At 65.3% G+C, this 21427-nt stretch overlaps 8 protein-coding genes across 8 annotated transcripts; 2 read left to right on the forward strand and 6 right to left on the reverse strand.

Moving 5' to 3' along the window:
• Window positions 1-982: 982 nt before the first annotated feature.
• On the reverse strand, window positions 983-2563 carry Q8F55_003418 (uncharacterized protein; the record flags this gene model as incomplete). Its single annotated transcript, XM_069351961.1, has 2 exons — window positions 983-2067; window positions 2224-2563. 2 exons carry the CDS (start codon window positions 2561-2563, stop codon window positions 983-985), a joined length of 1425 nt encoding a protein of 474 aa, XP_069209379.1.
• Window positions 2564-3181: 618 nt separating this feature from the next.
• Window positions 3182-4971, reverse strand: Q8F55_003419 (uncharacterized protein; the record flags this gene model as incomplete). Its single annotated transcript, XM_069351962.1, has 5 exons — window positions 3182-3751; window positions 3787-4082; window positions 4167-4393; window positions 4437-4722; window positions 4761-4971. The coding sequence occupies 5 exons, from the start codon at window positions 4969-4971 to the stop codon at window positions 3182-3184; spliced, it is 1590 nt and encodes a 529-aa protein (XP_069209380.1).
• Window positions 4972-6024: 1053 nt separating this feature from the next.
• Q8F55_003420 (uncharacterized protein) lies at window positions 6025-7787 on the forward strand (the record flags this gene model as incomplete). Its single annotated transcript, XM_069351963.1, has 3 exons — window positions 6025-6428; window positions 6466-7510; window positions 7548-7787. The coding sequence occupies 3 exons, from the start codon at window positions 6025-6027 to the stop codon at window positions 7785-7787; spliced, it is 1689 nt and encodes a 562-aa protein (XP_069209381.1).
• A 528-nt stretch (window positions 7788-8315) lies between these two features.
• Q8F55_003421 (uncharacterized protein) lies at window positions 8316-8660 on the reverse strand (the record flags this gene model as incomplete). The annotated part of the gene is made up of 1 exon (XM_069351964.1): window positions 8316-8660. The coding sequence occupies one exon, from the start codon at window positions 8658-8660 to the stop codon at window positions 8316-8318; it is 345 nt and encodes a 114-aa protein (XP_069209382.1).
• A 1583-nt stretch (window positions 8661-10243) lies between these two features.
• On the reverse strand, window positions 10244-11206 carry Q8F55_003422 (uncharacterized protein; the record flags this gene model as incomplete). Its single annotated transcript, XM_069351965.1, has 4 exons — window positions 10244-10548; window positions 10582-10879; window positions 10916-11011; window positions 11045-11206. 4 exons carry the CDS (start codon window positions 11204-11206, stop codon window positions 10244-10246), a joined length of 861 nt encoding a protein of 286 aa, XP_069209383.1.
• Window positions 11207-11406: 200 nt separating this feature from the next.
• On the reverse strand, window positions 11407-12730 carry Q8F55_003423 (uncharacterized protein; the record flags this gene model as incomplete). Its single annotated transcript, XM_069351966.1, has 4 exons — window positions 11407-11521; window positions 11560-11982; window positions 12022-12603; window positions 12651-12730. 4 exons carry the CDS (start codon window positions 12728-12730, stop codon window positions 11407-11409), a joined length of 1200 nt encoding a protein of 399 aa, XP_069209384.1.
• A 561-nt stretch (window positions 12731-13291) lies between these two features.
• Window positions 13292-17160, reverse strand: PHO81 (phosphate system positive regulatory protein pho81; the record flags this gene model as incomplete). Its single annotated transcript, XM_069351967.1, has 5 exons — window positions 13292-13313; window positions 13379-16407; window positions 16563-16928; window positions 17034-17096; window positions 17155-17160. 5 exons carry the CDS (start codon window positions 17158-17160, stop codon window positions 13292-13294), a joined length of 3486 nt encoding a protein of 1161 aa, XP_069209385.1.
• A 2707-nt stretch (window positions 17161-19867) lies between these two features.
• Q8F55_003425 (uncharacterized protein) lies at window positions 19868-21377 on the forward strand (the record flags this gene model as incomplete). The annotated part of the gene is made up of 5 exons (XM_069351968.1): window positions 19868-20044; window positions 20086-20310; window positions 20474-20714; window positions 20752-21158; window positions 21198-21377. The coding sequence occupies 5 exons, from the start codon at window positions 19868-19870 to the stop codon at window positions 21375-21377; spliced, it is 1230 nt and encodes a 409-aa protein (XP_069209386.1).
• Between the last annotated feature and the right edge of the window lie 50 nt (window positions 21378-21427).

Below are 21427 nucleotides of genomic sequence, written 5' to 3' on the forward strand. Positions count from 1 at the left end.
GTGAGGCCGTCCGCCCCGTCAACTGACGCTACTCTGCTAAAGAGGACCGCTGCCGATAGCGTATTTGAGTTGGCTGGGACATGTTGTGATCCTCCACTTTGGTGGCGTGATTATCGCTATCGCCTCCCGGATCCGCTTCCGCCACCTCCGCCACTTTCGGCCAGCGCCCGACATCCGCGGCCATGTCCGAGTCTTGGCGTCTGCGTGCGGGTCTGATTGGGCATGCGAGGGGCTGGGCAGGCGACATAGCCTGTGCGTAACCTGTATGTACGGCCGTGCTCGTCGCCGAGGGTGCCGATCGGCTGCTGGGGATGGTGTTCGGCCGGCGCCAAAGGTCCGATGGGTGGGGCCGGAGGTTGATACCGCCAACCACAGCATGGCGAGGGCCTGGGAAAACCTGGCCTGGCTTGCCATTACGCCTACAATGATGGCCCTGTCTGACGCTCTTCACCAGGATACATGGAGGCAGCAACCACAGTCTTGGCTGCTGGGACTCCTCGTGTCTCCCCATTCGAGTCGTTCGCCGTGGCACGCTTATCTCATGTACTCCAACCCCCGTTACTCCCCGCGACGCACTCAACTTGCTTCCAGAAGCCAGATATCAAAGAGGCACGGACGGACGAGGCGCACATACAGTTGACACGGTTCTCGATGGCACCACCGATGTCAAATCTGCCACTCCAGCGCGATCACCGTCTGCGTTCACGCCCGACGTTTCCGTCGGGCGCGTCCTCGTCGAGCCGAAGCCGATCGTGGGCTCCACCTTATGAAGCCAGGAGCAGTTCTGGCAAAGTTCAGTGCCCCAACTCTTGACACAATGCTGTTGATGTAAGAACGCAACAGCACCACGTAAGCCTATCACCTCGCGAGTAAGCATCTCGGTGAGCATGTCCGAGGCCGTCTCCATCCCTGGCTGACATTACTAACCCACCCCTCCCCCCACCCACCACAAGCACAAGATCAACAACATATCATGTCTAGCCTACTTCGCCTCAATCGCATCGTACACTGCCCGCTCAAACTTCTCGTGCGCCACGTTGAACGGCTCGGTGGCCGGCGGCTCGGGCGCTGGGGCAAAGATCTGCGCAAAGCACATGCCGATGATGCCCGTAGCCGGGTCGATCCAGTAGTCGGTCTTGCACGCGCCGCCCCACGTCCCGCTACCGGCCTTGCGGCCGTGCACCGAGTCCACCGTGTTGATCGTCAGACCGACCGAGTGCGCGAGCCCCTGCCCGCCGTTCGCGCACATGTTGTCGTCCGAGTACGGCTGGGTGTAGACGACGCTTGCGAGGTCCGCGTATCCTGTTGTTTGGTCGCGTGGCGGGAGCGAGTTGGCAAACAGCTCGGCGTACGACTCGGGCGTGAGCAGGCCGCCGGGCTGCGCCGAGCGGAGGATGGCGCGCAGGAAGGTGAGGTAGTCCTTGGCTGTGCCGATCAGCCCCCCGCCGCCGGCGAGCTGCTTGATTCCCTTCTCGCGCTCAACAAGCGCGCGGATGCCGTTCGAGTGCACAAGCTCGCCCCCGACCCGCCCGCACGCCTGCTGCAGACGCGAGCGCACGTCGTCGTTGGTGAACCACACGAGGTCGTGCAGCCCGAGCGGGGTGAAGATGTTCTGCTGGAAATACTCCTCGAGCGTGAGGCCGGACGCGCGCTCGACCATGATGCCGGCCCAGTCGATGCCGATGCCGTACACGAACCGCTCGCCGGGGTTGGAGACGAGCGGCACTCCAATGTGCCCGCTGACGCCGCCGTCATCGTCGTCGAAGAAGTGCCGCGAGTATCGGTCGCGCTCATTCATCCACCGCTCGAGCACGGGCGAGAAGAGGCCGTACGCCAGCCCTGAGGAGTGGCTTAGGAGGTGACGCAGGGTCATGGGCACGGTGCGCGGCTCGAGGATCTCTGATCCCGGTGCATCCGAGGCATAGCCACGCAGCACGGGCTGGCAGGCGACCTCGGGAAGGTAGTGGTCAATGACGGCCGGGTTGTCGAGCGAAAGGACGCCACGGTCGCACAGCTGCAGACACGCGACCGACGTCACGAGCTTGGTGCACGAGAAGAGCTGGAACACTGGTGTGGGAGTGAAGCCAGGGGTGCAGGTGTCGATGGCGCGATACCGTCGGTGAGGGTTCGGTGACGGTTCGGTCAGCCGGGTGAGGTTCGGTCGAGGGGGCACGCATCAGCGTTATCCTCGGCAAGCCGTCGGGCCCAGCCCGATAGACTCACTCGTGCGGTCGTCGACCTCGCCCTTCTCCGGCTCCCCGAACACGCGCTCGCCCGCGCATTTGAAGTAGAGCTCGCCCTCGGCGTCGGACACGGCAAGGGTGAGCGCGTTGACCTGGCGCGAGTCGACCGCCTCGTGCAGGATGGCGTCGAGGCGCGCCCTGTCGTCGGGCGTGAACGCCAGTCGCGTCTTCCCCTCAGCCCCTGCCTCTCCCACAGGCGGGTGCACCTTGGGCGTTGGGTTGATGACCACGGGGTACACGGGCGCGTCGACCTTGGCGCCGTTCCCGGCGCTCGCCTTGGCCTCGGCCGCGAGGCGGCGGGGGGTGATGTCGTGTGGCATTGTGCAGTGCAGGTGTGGGTTGTGAGATGGAGGGATGCACGCGTGTGTATTTATACAGTCCAGCAGCTGATGCGCGATGGTGAAAGAGATGCCAAGCAACTCGTGGAGTTGGCCCCACGAACACGTCTCGGCTATCGGTGTTGACCGGCCGCGGGGCAACCGACCTCGCCAGGGAGGAGAGGAGATTGAGCGGCATGTGGCGGCCCAGTCGGTTTCAGTCAGCACTCGTCCCATCCTCGTCGTCGTCAACGCGGACCAGTCTGCAGGCGGGGTTTCTGTGCCCCCGCATTCGAAAATAGATTTCGAACCTCGCCTCGAGACGACACTTTGGCGTCGCGGTGTGGCTCATGGTGCCATCAATATGACTCGATAGAGCTGTTCGAAAACAGCAACGGTCGTCCGACTGCGTGCCTGGCGGCAGAGTCCTCGCCGTCTGGGCCGAGATGCCGTGCGGCTCGGTCAGATGGGCGGTCCAAGGTGACCGATGCGTGGCTGTACAACCGAGGCTTGCACAAGGGGGTGAGCAGCCCGACGCGCCGACGACATCAGGCTGGCCAAGAGACACAGTCAAGACTATACATGCACACTCCGCGATTCTATCGAGCCACCGTGCGCCGCCTAAATCTGCTCCACACGCCCCAGGAGCCACTGCAGGTGGCGATATCCTGCGCGCGGCTGGAACTCGGGCTGCATGTGTCCCGCCTGGAACGTCTGCACCCACATCAGCCCGCGCTCGTAGTGGTAGTAGCCCTGCTGGCCGCGCGGGCCGTTGAGGCCCTCGAGCCCCGAGGCCTCGTACTGCTCGACGTAGCGGATATCCGACGTGTTGACGATCCACGGCTCGTACGGCGGCGACTGGAACCCGAGCTGCCCGTGCCACGTCATGTTCTGGATCTCGAGGAGCGTGCCGTTCGTAAGCACCACAAAGTCAAAGTCGCCGTTGGAGATGAGGACGCGGTTCGTCTTCTCAATCACCTGCGGGAGGACTTTCTGGATTGAGAGGGCGCTCTTGTCTCGACCGCCGACGAACACGTTGCCATCGGAGCACTCCTTCCACTTGAAGCTCGTCGGCGCGTGGATCGCCTTGACGACATCGGGTCGGGTGAAGTACGGCGGGTGCCCGGGTGGGCTGTACGAGAACACGCCGGGGAAACCCAGGATGTCGTAGGGGATAGGGCACGACTCGCTCTGGCGGGTCAGCGCGGCATTCCCCTGTCACTCACAATGTAGTACGGGTTGAAGCACGGGTTGATACTGAACACCTCGGTGTAGACCAGCGAGTTGAGGTCGCAACCTCGTTGGACTCTGGGAGGTGGTGGCTGGACGCCCGAGGCCGGCCACACGAGGTACTTGTCCAAGTAGTCCTGGTAGCCGCAACTCTTGTGGGCCGCCCGGAGCGACTCCATGAACGTGTCGTTGAATCCCCAGAGGTTGAGGTTGGCCTCGACGTGCCCGACGGTCGGGGGCTGAGTCTGGACGTAGCCCATGTCGCCGATCACGGGGTCGTACATGAGGGCGCCTGGGCATGTTAGCGGGCAAGTGCAGGGACGCCGCTCTGGGTCTGGGGGCACGCGCCCCCGGCCACCTCCCCACCTCTACTCACCACTGAGGTTGAAGTTGGCCGTGTTGTTCTGGTTGATGAACTCGGCCGAGATGTAGGGCACATATCTTCCGGCATAGCTCTCGCCCGTGACGTAGATCTTGTAGTTCTTGATGCCGAAGATGTCCTGCCAGTTCTTGAAGAACTTGGCGAAGGCAGCAGCGATCTCCTCCTGGGACGTGGCGTACGGCGTGCCCGCAGAGAATCCGGTGCCGATCGGCTGGTCCACCCTGCGAGCGTGAGCACCGTCCTGCCGACCACGCCGACACTCACCACAGCACGTTGGTCAAGTTGTTCCACGAGTACGGGTTCGGGACTGGCGCGATAGTTCCTGGCTCCCAGATGATCGGCCCATTCTCCTGGATGAAGCCCTCGAGACTCGAGCATCCGGGGCCGCCATTCAGCCAGATGGTCACCTCGTCAACCGGGTCGCCGGCCTTGGGTGAGAAGAAGAAGAAGAGGCTCCCCTCGGTCTTGTTGTTGGCGTCGACGGCCACCGAGCCAGAGTACAGCTCGCCAAAGTTCCATGTGACTTCAGGGAGGGAGGTCACCAGGAAGGCTGCAGGCGTGAGCAATGAGGCAAAGGTGACCACTTACGCTCGGTCTCGGCCGTCCTGTACCGGTATTTGGTGGTGCTGTTCGTGGGGGCGGCGCGGCGGGCGAGTGCCTCAGCCTGCGCGTCACGCTGAGCAGCACGCGCTGCAAGCCCTTCAGGCTCGTACGCCCGGAGCGGGTGTACCCTGCCGAACGGGGATCTTGCGAGTGCCGGGGCTGCGAGAGCCGCGACAACCAGGGGGCTAAGCAGCATTCTGCGGCGTCAGCAGTCGGCAGGCTGGAGCTCTGGCCCACCTTCAAAGTCGTCACCCGGAGATGGCAGACACAGGGGCGGTGCGTCGATGGGCAGCAGGCTGAGCTAGCTATATAGGCTTCGGGTTCGTTGGGGTCTTTATCGTAGCGAGCAGTGTAGACCGCGTGGTTGCACGATCCGCGACGTCATTGCGACATGTCGGAGCAGGCGAGCGCCGCAGTGCCTATTCTTGGTGCAGTGCCTTCCAACCAGGCTCGCGGCCCACCATCACTCCGCCCAGCGGCCGCGGCGCGTGGAACGGCCGCAGTTGGCAGACGCCGACTGTAGTCTCGAGCAAGTGCGACTCGCTAGCCGCTGGAGAGCTTAAAATACCTCCCTCGCTGATGTCAAGTGGCAAGCCGCACGCTTGTCTCACCTTGGTTCCAACTGGACTTGTGCAATCTCGTGCCTGAACAGCCAGCAGAGGTCGCCAACTTGGCAGCAGAAGTCGCCAACCTGGCACTTGTCGTAGGCGCTTTCGGCTGTACATCCGACATGTTTCGGGGCAGTGCTGGAGCAGAGTTGGTCTGCACCGCGAGATGTGACCATGAGGTTCATTGGGTGTCGACAGAACGACGTGGGCGCGACGCTGCTGTTCTCAGAACGGGTCAAGGAGTGAGTGGAGTAAGCTACGTCCCCCCTCTGAATGCGAACAAGTCCGAACCCTCCGCACGAGGAGGTGGCCCAACTGTTGGCGAGACTGGTCGAGCTCATCGGCATGCTTGTTGTCAGCTTCCAACCCGTCTTTCCATACGGAGGGGGGAGGTTGTCTCGTCGAAGTCGATAGACAAGCCCATTTGAAGTTGCCTCAACTTCATTGCATTGGGTTCAAATGAACTGCCCACAGCATTAGCGGAATCAAATTCGCATGGCGGCCACGTGCCCAAGATTCTCACGGTCGCCCCTTCTCGCTCAGATCAGTGAATCATCGGTGTCGAGATATTTTGAACGACAATACGTCGCGACGACGAGCTCGCATCCATCACCTCCTTACCACCCCAAACCCTTGAAACAATGTCGGGACGGGACATCAAGCCTCGACTCCCCGCGCACCCCGGACCGCGCAGGCAAAAGCCCGCGCTCGTTGCAGCGGCCGAGGCCGAGGCCGACGTCGCTGCCGGACCCTCAACTTCGGCAGCCCCAGCTCCTCGCGCCCGCACCGTGTCGAGGGCGGCCGCAGCCGCCGACTCGGACGCCATGCAGATCGACTCGGTTCCAGCACCCGCTGCCCCTCCCGCCCCTCGCCCTGTCGCCGTCGCTGCGGCTGCAGGACCCAGCACTTCGTCGCGCTCGGCGACGCCCAGCGGCCCGAACAGCGGCGCCAACACGCCGGCACTGAGCGGCGGAGAACCTGCGTCAGGCCCAGGCCCAGCAAAGATGAAGTTCAAGCCCAAGATGCCAATCAGGCGAGCGGTTCAGTGAGTTGCTGTTGGCTGGGCTCTGCTGACAGTGCAGGGAGCCGGAAGTTAAGGCCGAGCCAGCACCAGCGCCGTCGACGAGGGGGCGGGGCGCGCCGCGTGGTCGTGGACGAGGTGCGGGCCCAGGACGTGGAGGCCGGCCTCAGCAGGTGGCGTCTCAGACGATCGCCGCCGGTCCTTTTGGCGGCACACGCCCTGGTGCGGTCCGCCGCGCGGTCGTCGCGCCCCCACCACCGGCTCGCCACATGGGCGACGTGACCAGCGTCGAGGTGTACTCGGACAACGAGGACGGATCACGCCCCGGCGTCATCGACATTGACGCTGTCTCTGCCCTCAGCGAGAGCGCCCCGACGTCGCTCTTCCGTGACCGAGACTTGGACGGCGGCAAGGCCAAGCTCAAGGAGGAGAAGCTTGCGCGCCTGAAGGAAGTCAAGAAGGCGCGCAAGGCTGAGAGGCGGCGCCGTACCGAGACTGCTGTCTCGCTGGCGCGTGCAGACGAGGATGAGGATATGGGTGGTGTGCGCGTCAAGGCCGAGCCGTTGTCGCCGTCGGCATCCCACGCTGCACTGCCTGACCCGAATGCCGGTGTGCCGGCGCCGCTCGTCCGCGACGGCGACCGCATGCTCCCGGCCGATGTCCAGAAGGACCGCGACGCCGATGGCCGGCTCGTCCGCAACTTTGTCTCTGGCACGACTGAGACCACACCCGAGACCGAGGTCGAGTTCAACAAGGCCCAGGCCGTCGATCTGTCCGAGTCGGAGGAGGAAGAAGAGGAGGACGACCTCGAGGGCGACTTTGTGGAGAAGGAGGGCGGCGATAACCCCGAGGACAAGCTCTTCCTCTTCCAGTTCCCGAGCCAGATGCCCAAGCTCGTCCAGCGCGGTCCCATCGACACGACTGGCGACGTCGCAATGACAGAGGAGAAGCCTGACGTCAAGCCGACTGCCGCTGCGCTCAAGGCACGCAAGAAGGAGGCTGCTGCCGCCCCTCCCCCAGAGGGCAGGATAGGCACGCTCGTCGTCATGAAGAGCGGCAAGGTCAAGCTCGTGTTCGGCGAGGGTGACCAGGGCATTGTGATGAACGTGAGTGCAGTGCGCTGGAGCACGGCTGACCTCGCAGGTGTCTGCTGGTGTCCACGCCACCTTCTTGCAGCAGCTCGTGCATGTCGACGCCAAGGCCAAGTCGGCCAATGTCCTCGGCGAGATCCACAAGCAGTACACTGTCACACCTGACATTGACCGCCTCCTCGAGGAGCTGTTCCTCAACGGCGGCGAGACACCCGGCGACCGCGAGAGGCGTGAGACGAAGCGCATCAAGATGGAGGCCGGCCTCGTCAAGATGGAGCCTGGGTCGCCATGAGCTAGCTGCTCGACGACGGCACTGCCCACCCACGCAAACCACATCACCGGCTTCGGCCGACCCATTGTACATGCCATCATGCATGCTGGTGCCCAGCATACGAGGGCAAGGTTGCTGCTCCTAGCAGTTGGCGGGCTCTGCATCCCGGCCCCCGGCCCCACTGGTCCCGCAGCCACGCTCACGCCCTGCTGACCGTCCCTGGCAACTGACACTGCAACATTGTCCCATGTCGTTATCTGTTGCCGTAACGCGGGATTCCAGCTCGTCATCGACTGCCACACAAGCGAAAGTGGCCCTCGACGTTGGCTGCAGCATGCTCACGACCCCGCCCCCGGGACCCCCAATCACCCCGAGGCACTCGCTCGAATGCTAACGACCAACTCTCCTACCAACGTTTCTTTCTGCATACAACCAGACTCTGCTACCACCGTACTATTAAGTTGTTGTCGTAGGGACGTGTCCGTAGTACTTGGGTAATTGTCCGTTACGGGAAATGTCCGTTTACGAGGGTAGCTTTGCGTCGGTTGCTTAGCACCAGCCCCAGCAGCTGCCCCAGCCGCCGCCGCCGCCAACCACGACGACACCACCGGGGCGGTGGTAGTTGTGGTGGTGCTTGTGCTTCCACCACCACCAGGTGCGCTTCTCGGGCTGGGCCTCGCGCTCCTCGACGTCGCGAGCGACAGCGGCCATGTCGGCGTCGATGGTGGCCGGGGCGGGGGCGGGGGCGGCCTCACGGGCGACCATGTCGAACTCCATGTGGGGAGGGACGGGGCTGGCGTCGCGGGCGAGGACCATGCCGTCGTCCATGCGGTTGGGGGCCGCGGCGACCATGGTGGCGGCGACGAGGGCGGTGGTGAGGACGGTGAACTTCATTGTCGGTGTTGATGACTCTTGCGAGATGGGGAGGGAGACGACGCTTAGAAGGCCGCCTTTATACCTTGCAAGATGGATCCTGACGGAGCCTCCATGCGAACTTGATGCGAGTCCAAGTCGGTCGTCCAAGTCGCTTCCCAGCGCCCAGCGGCCAGCCCCCAGCTGACAGATTACTAGAAACGACCAGGATTCATGGCCGATTCCTGACCTCTCACCCGCTGTCGTCAATGATCAAAGTGCCACACGGGTGTCGCGAGGACGATGAGGGTGCGTGTGGTAAGTACCTCGTTTCAAGGTTCGATGACGGGGGCATTGCAGGTTTCAAGATGGCAGCAGACGAGCAAAGAAGGCAGCGAATCTCAACCAAGTGGCTTTATGTGATCTCGGGTCCCGGGAGGCACATGCCGATATGGAGTGGGCATGTTCGAGGTAATTAACGCTGCTCCATCGCTGCTCGAGATTGTCTTGGCACGTCCCGAATATCTTGGCAGATCACATTGCGCTCGCCTCGGATACCGTCTGGGATACCGTCTGCGATGGCTCTGGGATACCAGCTGGGTGTGCCCGGAATCACAGGCACTGCTATCACAGGCACTGCTGCGGCGGGGCGTAGGCACCTGTGTCTGCGCCTCGAGGTGGCTGTCGAGATCGCCTGTGGCCTCGCCTGCGGATGGGCTGCGAGCTGCCCCGTCTGTCTGCGGATGGATGCGGATTAGTCTGCGGATGGGGGCCATGCATTAGCCTTTGCGACACCCGCAGGAAGGAATGCATCGAAGCGACGACGCAGACCGACATTGCGTGAGTGGCAGGACGAGTCACCCCGTGACGTAACCCCTCGACCTGCCATCTCGCCGCAACTAACCGTTTCATCATGACGCTCACGGAATGGGCGCCATGACGTGAAACGCTCCTGTGTGGCCAGCCGTTTCGAGCAGGCGATCTGGTCGGCCTCGTCCCGCATGCTAATGTGCCGCCGGAGGTAATGTATGCCGTGTTGCGAGATGCGGCTCCAGGCTCCAACCACACATGAGCTGCTCCGTCCAACCACACTGGTGCGGCTCCAACCATCATGGTGCGGGCGCGTCAGGTGCGGTGCTGAGAAGACGGGAGTGGGCAGAGCTAGTGTGCACGACATGGCGACCACCTCGGTAACTTGTGCTTCTCGGGAGAGGCACGGCGAGATTGGTTCCTTCTGTCGAGGCCAGCAGGCCCAGCCTCGAGACGGACGCCCTCGTGGCCTCGTATTCGCTGAGCTTGATAGTGGGCAGAACAGCCAGGTTCACATGCGTGACGAGGGTGGGCGTGGCGGAGGCAAAGCCCAGCCGTCAGACAGCCACATCGCCGGTTTGGTTGTCGCCACGCCACTAAAAAGGTTGCCAGCTCCCCGAGCAGCACCCCCGGTTAGAACGACGTAGTGATCGTCGTCACTTGCGAACGAGTTGCATGACCAGCTCCGCGATAGTCGACACTGCCTACCGCTTCGAGAAGCCCTCTTCCCCTCGAGACTCCCGTCCACTCGCCAACCCCTCCAACCTCGAGAATCCCTCACTCCTCCCCCCAAACGAGTTCCCCCCAGCCCCACCTCACAGAATCTTGGCAAACATGCGCGCCACGATGTTGTCCATCACCCACACAGGCAGGGCGGGGATGACGAACCTGCCCGGCAGCGCCTCGCCCCCGGCCCACATCTTGAGCGGGGGGTTGTGGGCCTCGACGGCGTCCGCGAGCTGCTTTGCCACAGCCGCGCTGGTCGGGTTGTTCTCCATGCGCGCCGAGAAGATGTCGTTAGCCTGGGTCTTGACGCTCTCCGTGTCGTAGAAGCCTGACAGCTCGGCGCGGGTAATGTCGAACGTCTTGTGCCCGTCCGCCATGGCCGTCTTGACGCCGTCTGGCCGTCAGCTTGCCCCCAGCGCCCACGTACACAGCTCGAGGGTGACCACGCGGATGTGCTTCGACTTCAGCTCGCGCCGGAGCACGTCGGAGAGGATCTGCAGCGCCGCCTTGCTCGAGCCGTACGCCCCGAGGCAGGGGAACGCGTTGACCGACCCGCTGCCGACGTTGATGACGACGGCGTCGTGCCCTTCTGCCTGCGCTCCGGCCTTGAGGAGACCAGCGAACGCCTGCACCATGGCGAGCGGGCCGAAGACGTTGACGTCGTACAGGGCCTTCATGCGCGCAATGTCCGTGTCGAGGAGGGGCGCGAGGCCGGATATGCCCGCCTGTCACTATCAGCAAGTACCAGGCGCGTCGCGCACGTTGTTGACGAGCACGTCGAGCCGGCCGGCCTCGGCCGCGACGTGGGCCGCGGCCGCCGCGATCGACTCGGCGCTCACGACGTCGAGCTCGAAGGTCTGTCGTCAGCAGAGCGACGCCGCGCGACCCACGTCGAGCCCCTCGGCGCGCAGGTGCTCCATCGTGGCAAGGCGGCGCGCCGTCGCGAACACGCGGAAACCGCGCCGCTTGAGCTCGAGGGCGAGGTGCGCGCCGAGCGACGACGGCTCGGAGCAGCCCGTGATGAGGGCGACGCGGGGGGGCTGCGGCGGCATGGTGAGTGGGCGATGAGCGATGCTGCGAGCGCGCTGTTGCCCATCACATCGTTGTAGTTGCCCGCGCGAGCCGCGGCGCATGGCGTCACTTGGCACCTAGCTTCGGACCTCGGGCACGGCGCGGGTTTTCCGGCCCACCCACGTGGCGCGTGGCAGTGGCACTGCACTCGACTAGACTATAGCTGCATATTCTCCAACGACTACACCGCGCGAGCCAGCCCAATGGCGGGCGGGGCGAGCCGGTACGCCGAGTACCAGCTCTTGAGGAAGGGGATGCCGAGGACGAACGCGGGGGGGAGGTAGTCTGGCCACGCGCTGGGGCGGCGTCAGCTGGTCCCTTTCTCGGCACTCACTAGAACGGCTGGATCGAGCCCATGCACCATAGCTGCGTGCCGCCCGGCGCCGTGCCGTTGAATGCAGCGGCGCCGAACGCGCCCAGCACCGCGTCGGCGTCGGCGAGCGCGTACTCGCGCCCGCCGAGCACAAAGCCCACCCCCAGCCGCGGGGCACTGCCCCCCGCCACGCCGTCACACGGGACAAAGTACCGCCCGCCGGGGGAGAGCCACGCGCCCGGGACGGCGGCGTACAGCGCGGCGACGGAGGCCGGGTGGCCGCTGATGATGGACGAGCCCGAGTCGAGCGCGGCGAACAGCGCGCCCGTGTCCACCGGGCGGCCGGCGACGCGCACCCCGCCCAGGGCGACGCGCCAGAAGTCGGTCGTGCCCGCTAGCGGGATGTAGTGCAGCGTGCCGGCGTACTGCGCGCGATTGAGCCCGCTGGGTCGTCAGCGGCGAGTAGGGAGGAGGAAGTCTTACCCCAGCGTCAGGCTGCTCCCCACCGCGCCGGCCCGCGCGAACGGCTCGCCAAAGTAATCTGTCGGCCCGCGCGAGAGCCTCAGCCCGAACTGCTTATCCCCCCACGCCTGGCTCAGCTGCCTCCACAGCGGCGCGTGCACCTGCTCGCGGCCGGGAAGGCCCCAATCGAGCCCGAGCACGCCGGCGACGGGCGTGCCCTCGAAGGTGACGCCGGGCCCAGGCGCGTCGATGACGCCGAACGCCTGGCGGACGCACTTGCTCCCCAGGCACACGACGTCGCTCGCCCACGCGCCGCGCACCTCGCCCGAGCCGTATACGTTGTGAAATTCCTCGCTGCTGCCTACAAAGCTACTGCTCGCGGCGCCGTCGAACCCCGGGCCCGTGCTGAGCCCCGCGACGGCCGAGGACAGCACCCACACGTCGGGGCTGCCCGTGTCCACCACGAAGGTGAGGTTCTGCGCCGGCGTGCCGAGGGACAGCGTGATCGCGTAGGTTAGGTCCGGGCCGTAGTTTGTCAGCGGGAGGGGGGTGGTGCAGGGCCTGGGGGGGGCGCGGCGCGCGTATGGCTGGGGGTGGGCGTCGCTGGGGCGTGAGCTGGCTGGGAGGCGGAGGGAGCGGGAGGCACTCACGCGTCGGTGTCGATGTGCCGCGCGAGCGGGGACGCCGCCGCGCCCGCTGCGAGCACGAGGGCGAGGACAGAGGGCACCATGTAGTGGCGAGAGGTGGGAGCCACCGTTGCAGACACGCAGCTTAAGTATGTATGCTCGGCCTGGCTGAGCGCGCATCAACACGCCGCTGCTGCTCGACGCCACATTCACACTGCCGCACCCGCTCTTGCCCGTTGCGGACGCCGCGAAGGCAGTTTTCACGGGGCCGTCTGTGCGCGCGCGCTGAAACGGCGCGGCTGGGGTGGCGGCTGGGCTGCACAATGGGCGGCTGGGGTGCCGGCGGCATGTGGCGCTGTGCCGGTCGACGTGCGGCGGCCGGGGGGCGAGCAAGACGATCAATGTCGCAAGCTGTTCCTCTGCGGCGAGGGCAGAAGCACGCTCCAAACCTTGTCGCTGCCGCCGACTCGACAAGGCCTGGGTGGCCTCGACTTTTCGCTCGGCCAGTATACAGTCGGGCAGAGAAGACCGAGCTCCTGTCGCCCCGCGCCCCGACTTGGCCAAACCAACAGCACGAGTCACTCCCCTCGACCTCACAGCCACCTGCACCCCCCGCTACAGTGTGATCATATGCATAGCAAGCCCCGGGTCCCTTGTTGATTCTACTATATAACGAGCGTCATGATTCTGCGTGTGTCAGCGTTGCACAACCTCGCGGCCCTGTCGCGCCGCTCGCGCGCTCGCGCACTTACCCATCGCTACAGAACGCGTCCACCGTCCGGCCATCACTCGCCCCCTGCCTCAACTTGCTCAAATCCGACTCCTGGCCAAAGCCCGCGAGCAACAACCCCGCGTCCTTGACACTTGCAACCAGCGAAGGCACGGCCGCCAGCGTCGTCGCCTCGAGAATGACACCGAGCAGGTTGGTGACCTTTGCAAAGTTGACGGCCTCGCGCACCGACAGACATCTTGTATCTGGCTCCGTGTCGGGAGGACCTGAAACCAGCTTTGCGCCCTCGGCCGTCTGATTCCGGTCGATGCCACAGAATGAGGCGAAGAAGACGGCGTAGTTGGGCTGCTTCCAGTTGAGAGCAGTGCACACTGTCGGGTCAAACGAGGAGAAGAGAATCTTGCGGCCCGGCGACACCTTTCCGGCGTCGTAGACGACCTGCAGAACGGCGTCGACAAACCCGTTGACCTCGCGCGAGTAGCCGACACCCACAGCGTGCGAGTCAAACTTGCGCGTGTACAGCAGGCAAAGGTTGATGCCGACGTCGGACGGGACAAGAGAGAGGATGCGCTCGACCGAAGTCATCGACTTGGCGAGAACGGTGCGCCACTCCTGTGCCGTCGTCGCAGCCGCGCTGGCGGGTAGTGTGAGGCCTCGGTCCTTGGCCAGGGCGTCAAACTGCGCAAACGTAACGTCGGCGACCCCGACATCGAGGCCGGGAACAGGGAGCTTGAAGTCGGGGTAGACAACAGGCACGCCGTCTTTTGTGACCTGCACGATCAGGCGGACATAGTCGCCAGAAAGCGAGCTGGCCGTGACGTGAGCAGGCTCGACCTGCGACGGGACGACAACGGCCGACGGGCGAACAGCAGGCGACTGCGCCGTAACACCAATCGGTCGGTGGGACTGGAACTGGTGGGCGTGGTCCTGGGTAGGGTTTGATGGCGTAACCTTGCTCTTCCAGTACGTCTCGACGCGTCCACCAATCTCGAGCTGGGCGCCCTCAAACGGTCGGATACAGCTGACCTCGAAGGCAACCTCGCCGATGGTCTTGAGGTGGTGGTCGAGGAGAGGGGCAACAATGCCCTTGTGGTCCTGGATACCGAGGAAGGTCGATGGGAGGATGACGGCGCGGCCAATGACCTTGGAGCCGAAGGTGGGGTAGAGGGACATCTCGAGCGTGAACTTGTCCAACGACTGCACCTGGAACGAGAAGACCTCGCGCTCATCGGCAAGAGGCAAGATGACGCTGTGGGGAACAACCGAGGTATCCGACTTGGACGTCATGACCAGCTTGAGCGACGACCACAAGTGCAGGTTGTCCTGGCTGCTGCGCGAGTAGAGCTTGACGGGCGGCGTCTTCTCGTGGCCGCGCTTGAAGGGGTGGCCCAGGGAGAGCTGCACGAGACAGCGCTTGGCGAGGAACTCGTGGCCGTATACACGAAGAGGGATGATGGGAGGGGGGAGGGAGAGCGAGGGGATGAGCTCAAAGTCGTCGCCGAGTGGAGGGTCGAGCTCAATGTCCGAGCCCGGCGACAGGGCGTCCATCTGGGGGTCGGCTGCGAGGCCAAGGTTCTCCATACCGCGAATCTCGGTCTCCTTGGTTGCAAGCTTGGCACCCGACTGGATCAGGAAGTTGAGGAGCTTGACGTGGCCGAACCAAGCGGCGTACCATCCGGGCGCTTTGCCGTACTCGTCGACCACGTTGACGTCACAGCCGGCAGCGACGAGCACCTTGATGCAGTCGAGGTGCTCCTGACGGCCACCGACCGCAGCATGATGAATTGGCGTCCACATGTTGTACTTGTCCTGCTTGTCCTTGCCGCCACCGTCGGGCCCACCCGCCTCGACGAGTAGTCTGCAAATGGCCTCGTGACCAGCCTTGGCGGCAAAGTGCATGGGGAAGAGGCCCTCCGAGTTGGGCCTGACCTTGGCACCACGCTCGAGCAGTAGCCTAGCGACCTCGACGTGTCCGTACTGGCATGCAAGCGAAAGCGGGATGAGGTCGGTCGAGATGGCGGTCGGCTCGAGGTTGACGGGCTCGCCCGATTGGACAAAGATGCGGACGACCTCGAGGTGACCCTGGGTGATGGCGTGCATGAGCGGTGTGTAGCCGTCCTGGTCCGTGGCCGAGGGGTCTGCGTGCGATGACAGGAGCAGGGATACGATGGACGGGTGGCCGTGCATCGAAGCGTAGTGGAGGGGGCCGCGGGCGTAGGCATCCTGGCGCTCGATGAGCTCGGGGGAGTTGGCGATGCACAGCTCGACAAGACGAAGCGACCCAGCGATAGCCGCCTGGTGGAGGGGGGTGCGGTCGTTGATCTTGTCGACAAAGGTGAAGTCTAGGTTTGGGTTGAAGAGGAGGTCGAGGTAGTCGTCAGGGGCAGTGAGAGCTGCGCGCCAGAGAACGCGCATGGCACGGCCCTCTCCGCGCTTGTCCTTGTTGAGGACCTTGCGCGTGTGCTTGACCCAGCGCGCAAACGCGTCGCGGCCGGCCTCGATCGTTTTGGGCAGGTTGACCTCGAGGTCGAAGAGGGCGTCGCTAGTGAGGACCTCTCCGGGGTCCGACTCGTTGTCTGACCTGTCGAACGCGAGGCCGTCATCACCAACAGCCTCAGGGAGCTCGGCTGCGAAGAAGGACGCGGTGAGGTGGTCCGAGCCATTTTCAATATCGAGCAGGTTGGCGGCGACAATGTCGGAGAGCTTTGCGATGAACTCGCGGTTGAAGCACGGCTGGACCTCGACCTGGCGCTCGATGTAGAGCTCCTTGGTGTTGCTCTTACTCCTCTTGTCCCACTTTTTTAAGATCTTGCGGAATCCAGTGGCGTTGATCTCGATGAAGCCCTGGAGCTTGCCGAGATCGCGCTCGAATAGTCTCCAGCCCTCCTCCAGACTGGCCCACTCTGCACTCCGCTTGCCGCCCTCCTCGCCCAGGTCGTGGCCGTCGGCGACGAGCTCGCGCTGGGTGCGGAGGAGGCGTTTCCGGTTCGACAGCAGGGTAAGGAGGCGCAGTCGGAGATCTCTCTCCTTGATGAGGTAGAAGGCGTTGATCTGCACGTGTTAGCGGGGCGGCCGTGACCAGGGGGCAGCGGAGATGGGGGCTACGGGGGATCGCTGGGGGCAAATCACGCCAGCGAGGAGCGCATCACGAAGGGCAGACATCCAGCCCACCGCTCCCCCGAGCCCCACCCCACCGGCTCACTCACCTTTTCCAACTCTCTCTGCAGCGTGAAGAAGAAGACGTCGCGGTGGGCCTTGAAGCTCTCGCCTCTGTCAGGTCCGCCGTTGGCCCCCGCGCCGCCCGAGATGAGGCTGCGCGATCCGCCGGGCGCGGGGGCCTCGGCCTCTGGGGGCAGGGGCTCGAGGTCGCCGATGTCTGTTGACGGGGGCTCGGTCGCGGGCGCGAATACCGGGGTCGCCGTGTCGCTCGGCGCGGGGGAGAAGGGCGCGCTCGAGTCGGTCGGGAGGGCGTCAGACAGCCTGCGCTTGGAGGGGCGGCCGCCGCGCGAGAGGAGCGCGGCCTCGGACGCCGGTCTGCCTGCGGCGAGCGAGTTGATAATCTTCTTGAGCGCCTGCGTGTGTGAGTATGCTGGGTCATGTGGCCGCGGCGACGCTCGACCGCGAACGGGCGCGTCGTTGGCCGGCCGGCGGTCGGCGCACGTGTTGCATCCACCCACCTTGTAGTTGAGATAGTAGTCTGCCCATCCTGGCACCTGGGAAGCAACGATGCTCTTGCCGAACTGGGGGAGTGGTTAGTGCATGCGGTGTGGGTGGGTGCGTGTTGCGCAGCTGGCTCACCTTCATTGCGACTTGTTGTCAGGTGGGCTGGGGCTGCGCGGCGAGATGGAGATGGGGGGGGGGAAGGGAAGGTGGAGATCTAGGCAGATCGCCAGCAGAGCTGGCTGTGAGAGTATGCTGTTGGCGTTGCGGGAGGTTGTGGTGGTTGCCGGGGGGAGTGGTCTATGCAAAGGAGAGTGATGTGAGCGTTGCTGGCTGTAGTGAGCCGCCGTCGATGATGGATGTTGCCAAGTGCAGGCAATGAAGCGAGGCGACGCGAGCGAGCGAGGGGGAAGGTGGGGTGGGGGGAGAGGGAAGGCGGCTGGCGGGCGGAGCGGCGACTGGCGCTGGGCTGGGCTGGCGAGTTGATTCCGACTAGCAAGTTGGGTGGTGCAACAAACCACCTATTCTCGACCAACTTTTTTTTTCCTAGTAGCCAGACTGTGCGACGAGTGTCTGCAAGGCCGTGGTCGTGTGCGATGCAGAAGATGGGATGCAAGGGGAGAGTACGGCTGGGTGTATTAAGCCTGCCCGCCTGTCTCGCTGGCTGGCAGGCGGCGCGCGGGCAGAACGAGCCAGCCAGCCGGCGTCGCGGCGTCGACCCGGGCCCATCTCGCCGGACGACGTACCCGGCCTGCCTGGGGTCACCTTGTCTCGTCTCGCCTCGCTCGCTGCCCAAGCCTGCCCCTCAGGAATGCGTCGAGGCGGCGGCGGGGTGGTCGAGGTCGGGGGGTGGGTGCATGGCCCGAGGCGAGCGTGAGTGGTCGAATCCTGCCACACGTGCGTCACGACGCCGAATTTGATGCCGCCTGACCCCGCCCAGGTGCCCGCGGCGCTGCGACGCGGGCTGCATTCCACGCCAACGTTTGCTCGCTGCCACCAGTCAATGCATGCAGCGAGCGCAACGCCGCAACGCAGCCGTCGGCACCAGCCAGCAGAGGCTGACGAGCACCTGGCAGCACCGACGCCCTTGCGCCAACGGCGCCCGCGGACGCGGCCTGCTTACTGTATGTCGCTCGTGACGCAGCCACACCAACGCCTCGCCGACAAGATCCGGCCTGCCTGCCTTCCTGCTTGCCTGGCCTTCTGCCACTCTGCTGCACGCGGCACCACTCTTCGCACTGGCACGGCACCACACACGCACCCCTGTTCCTCAAGGGCGGTTCATTTCCAGCCGCCAAGCCAAGCCAGTGGCGGTCGAGCGAGATATCCCCTCGCATCGCATCGCATCCCCAGCTGGGGGGGCACCCAGCCTCCTCGGTACCCGCTGCGACCCCGACATCGTCGCCGAAGGGCATGCATGCTCCATGCTCCGGCCCCGGGGGCGTCGGGGCGTGCGTTGGTCCGCTTGCCAGTCGCCGAGCTGGTTCGCTCCCTATGCGGCCAGCCTCGCCGCCGCCCTGAAACCGATCTGTACAAGACTGTAAATAGCCCAGAGCTAGCTACAGAGCACGCAGCTCACCTCCTCGCCACCTCGCTGATGACCGAGGTCGCGCGACCGCCCCCGGCGCTAGGTTAGTACCTGTGTCGCGGGGCGGTACCTTTGTCGCGCGAGTGCGGAATGGATCCAGGTCGCGCGCAGCGCGCAGCGGCAGCGGCAGCGCGAGCGATCGATCGCAGCGCCGATGGGCGGGCGAGCGGGCGCCCGTCTCCCCACCTCACACGACCAGCCCACATGCTCGCGAGCTGCCCCTCTCGTTGCACCACCCACTGCCGCCGGTAACCGTCGCGGCTCGGCGCCATCCGCGCAGTTCCCGTGATAACCAGTATCCCCGGCGGATCGCCCTCGCCCTCAAAATTGCTGCCAGCCGGGGTCGGGCGTCGTCCCGAACTGCGCGCACCCCGTTTCCTCTGCAAGCTTGGAGGCCGCAAGCTCGGACTCGGGCCCACACCCACACGTGTGCGGGGGGAGCAAATCGCGTCGGGGCAGGACGCGGTCTTGGCGGGCCTTGCGCGGCTTGATCGACGTGACGAGGCTGGGTGCTTGGCGCCTCGTACCGGGCGTAACGAGCCACAGTCAGCACTGCCGGCGACGACCCCGTCCCGAGCGCGCCGTTGCGGACCTCGCTGCGGGTGCGGGCTCGGCAGCGGCCCGGGACCGGGTGGGGGGTGCGAGTGCGAGGTGTATCCGCCATGTATCTATAGCCGCTCGGCACCGGGCAGCGGCGGTGGCTGACGAGGGGGGCGGAGCTAGCCAGGCAGGAGGGGCTCGGGATGCCGCCTGCAACCAGACACTTCAGGACGCAGCTCTGCGCGCACAAAGCCTGCACCGGCCGCACCTGAATTTGATGTGCAGGGTTGCTTCCTCGGCGAGAGCGAATGGGAAGAGCTCGCAGAGAGGGGCAGGGTGCGCGATAAAGATAAGCCCAGAGGGCTAGGCGCGCGGCGGTACGTGTCCTGTCTGGCGCGCCTACCACCAGCGCTGGCCAGGCGCGCGGATAACGGCGGCCCCGATTAGGCTGGGTGGGCCGATGGGATCGGGCGGGTGGGGGGTTGGGTGGAGGGTGTCCACTGCTGCTCCGCGCCCATCGGACCCCGCACGGCTCGACGACGACGACGGCGGCGAGCAGACGACGCCGGGGCACATGATCAGATAAGACACGCAGCGATATGCGTGGGTATATAGCTGCGGGCAGGCGTGCACCGCCCCAGAGCGCACCTGCACTCGACCACTACACACTCGCCACTAACGGGCCCACGAGCACGTTCTTATCTCACGCTCGCCAACCATCACATGACCACGGTGACGATGACCGCCACCGCCACCACGAGCTACACCTACACCCCGCTCGCCCCCTCGCCCGCCGCCGACCCCGCCGCGTTCGAGGACTTCGGGCGCGAGGTGCACGGGTTCGACCCGGCGAGCGTGGCCGAGGAGGGGTACGCCGAGATCATTGACGCGCTGTACCGCGTGCGTCGCCCCCTCCGTGGTGCCGCTAACACCGCGCGCAGTACCAGGTCCTCCTGTTCCGCAACACCACAATCACCCCCAAGCAGCAGTTCCTCCTCACGCACGCGTTCGATCCCGCCGCCACGTCGTACGGCCACGGGAACAACAAGACGGGCAAGGAGACCAAGAGCATCCTGCACCCCGACCTCAAGACGATCCCCCACCAGCCCGAGGTGCAGCTGATTGGGAACGGGCGCGTGCCGGGGGAGTACGAGGGGCTGGATAGTGTGAGTGGGATGTGGGTGGGGGCAGCGGTGTGGCGCTTGGATCTCGCTTGTCGACCGGCTCGGCTCTTGCTGCCCGCTCGAGCAGCATCGCTTCTTTCCACCAGGCCCGCGAGCTTGTCCCTTGCCTCTCGTGCCAGCTCGCTCCGCTCGCTGATCCCCCCAGCCCCAGCTCAAACACCCCCACCACCGCACCTTCCACAAGCACCCCATCTCGGAAGCCGAAGAGGCCACGGCCCACGCGACCCGCTTCTACCGCTGGCACATTGACGCGGCGCTGTACGCGCTCTCGCCGCCGCGCGTGACCTCGCTGCACGCGGTGCGCGTGCCGCAGGGGCCGTGGCAGACGGTGCGGTACGACGACGGGAGTGGGGACGAGGTGCGCGTGCCGAAGGGCTCGACCGTGTGTGCGTTGCCCCCGCCTCGCCATAGCGCTGACCCCAGTCGCCTCGGGCAAGAACATGTTCGACCTCCTCCCCGCCCCGCTCAAGTCCCTCGCAACCCGCACGACGGTGCACTACGCGCCGCACCCCTACGTCTGGATGTCGGGCGCGCACGCCCTCCCCACCGGCCTAGGCCTCGAGACCGAGGGCCTCGAGCTGCCCCTCGACTCGCTCCCAGCGTGGGACGAGGCCGCCGTCAAGCACCTGCCCATGTGCTGGAAGAACCCGGTCACGGGCGCCCTCCACCTCCAGGTGCATCCCTGCGCCGCGCGGAGCCTCAGCGTCGCGCCGCTCCCGGCTGGCAGCTCGAGGGAGGGCGCGCTCTTCCCGGACGGGGGGGAGGTGACCGACCTTGCGGAGGTGCGCGAACTGCTCACGCGCGTGCAGAGGCCGGGCATCGCGCCCAAGGTGGGTTCCGAGTCGGTGGGGGGCTCGCTGACGACCCAGTACCTCTTCGCGGCTGACTGGCGCGAGGGCGACCTCGTCCTCTTCCACAACCGCGGCGTGATCCACAGCGTCACCGGCGCTTTCCGCCCCGACGAGCTCCGCATGTTCCACCAGTGCAACCTCGCGGCGTCGAGCGATCCGGTCGGGCCCGACGCTGACGACGTGGCCAAGTATGCGTAGGGCGGGGGCGTCCACACCCAGGCAAAGTATGGGTAGTGGCGGCAGAGTTG

This window comes from Vanrija albida (assembly GCF_041260175.1).
Source record: "Vanrija albida strain AlHP1 chromosome Unknown contig_3, whole genome shotgun sequence".
In the NCBI taxonomy this organism is placed as follows: Eukaryota; Fungi; Basidiomycota; class Tremellomycetes; order Trichosporonales; family Trichosporonaceae; genus Vanrija; species Vanrija albida.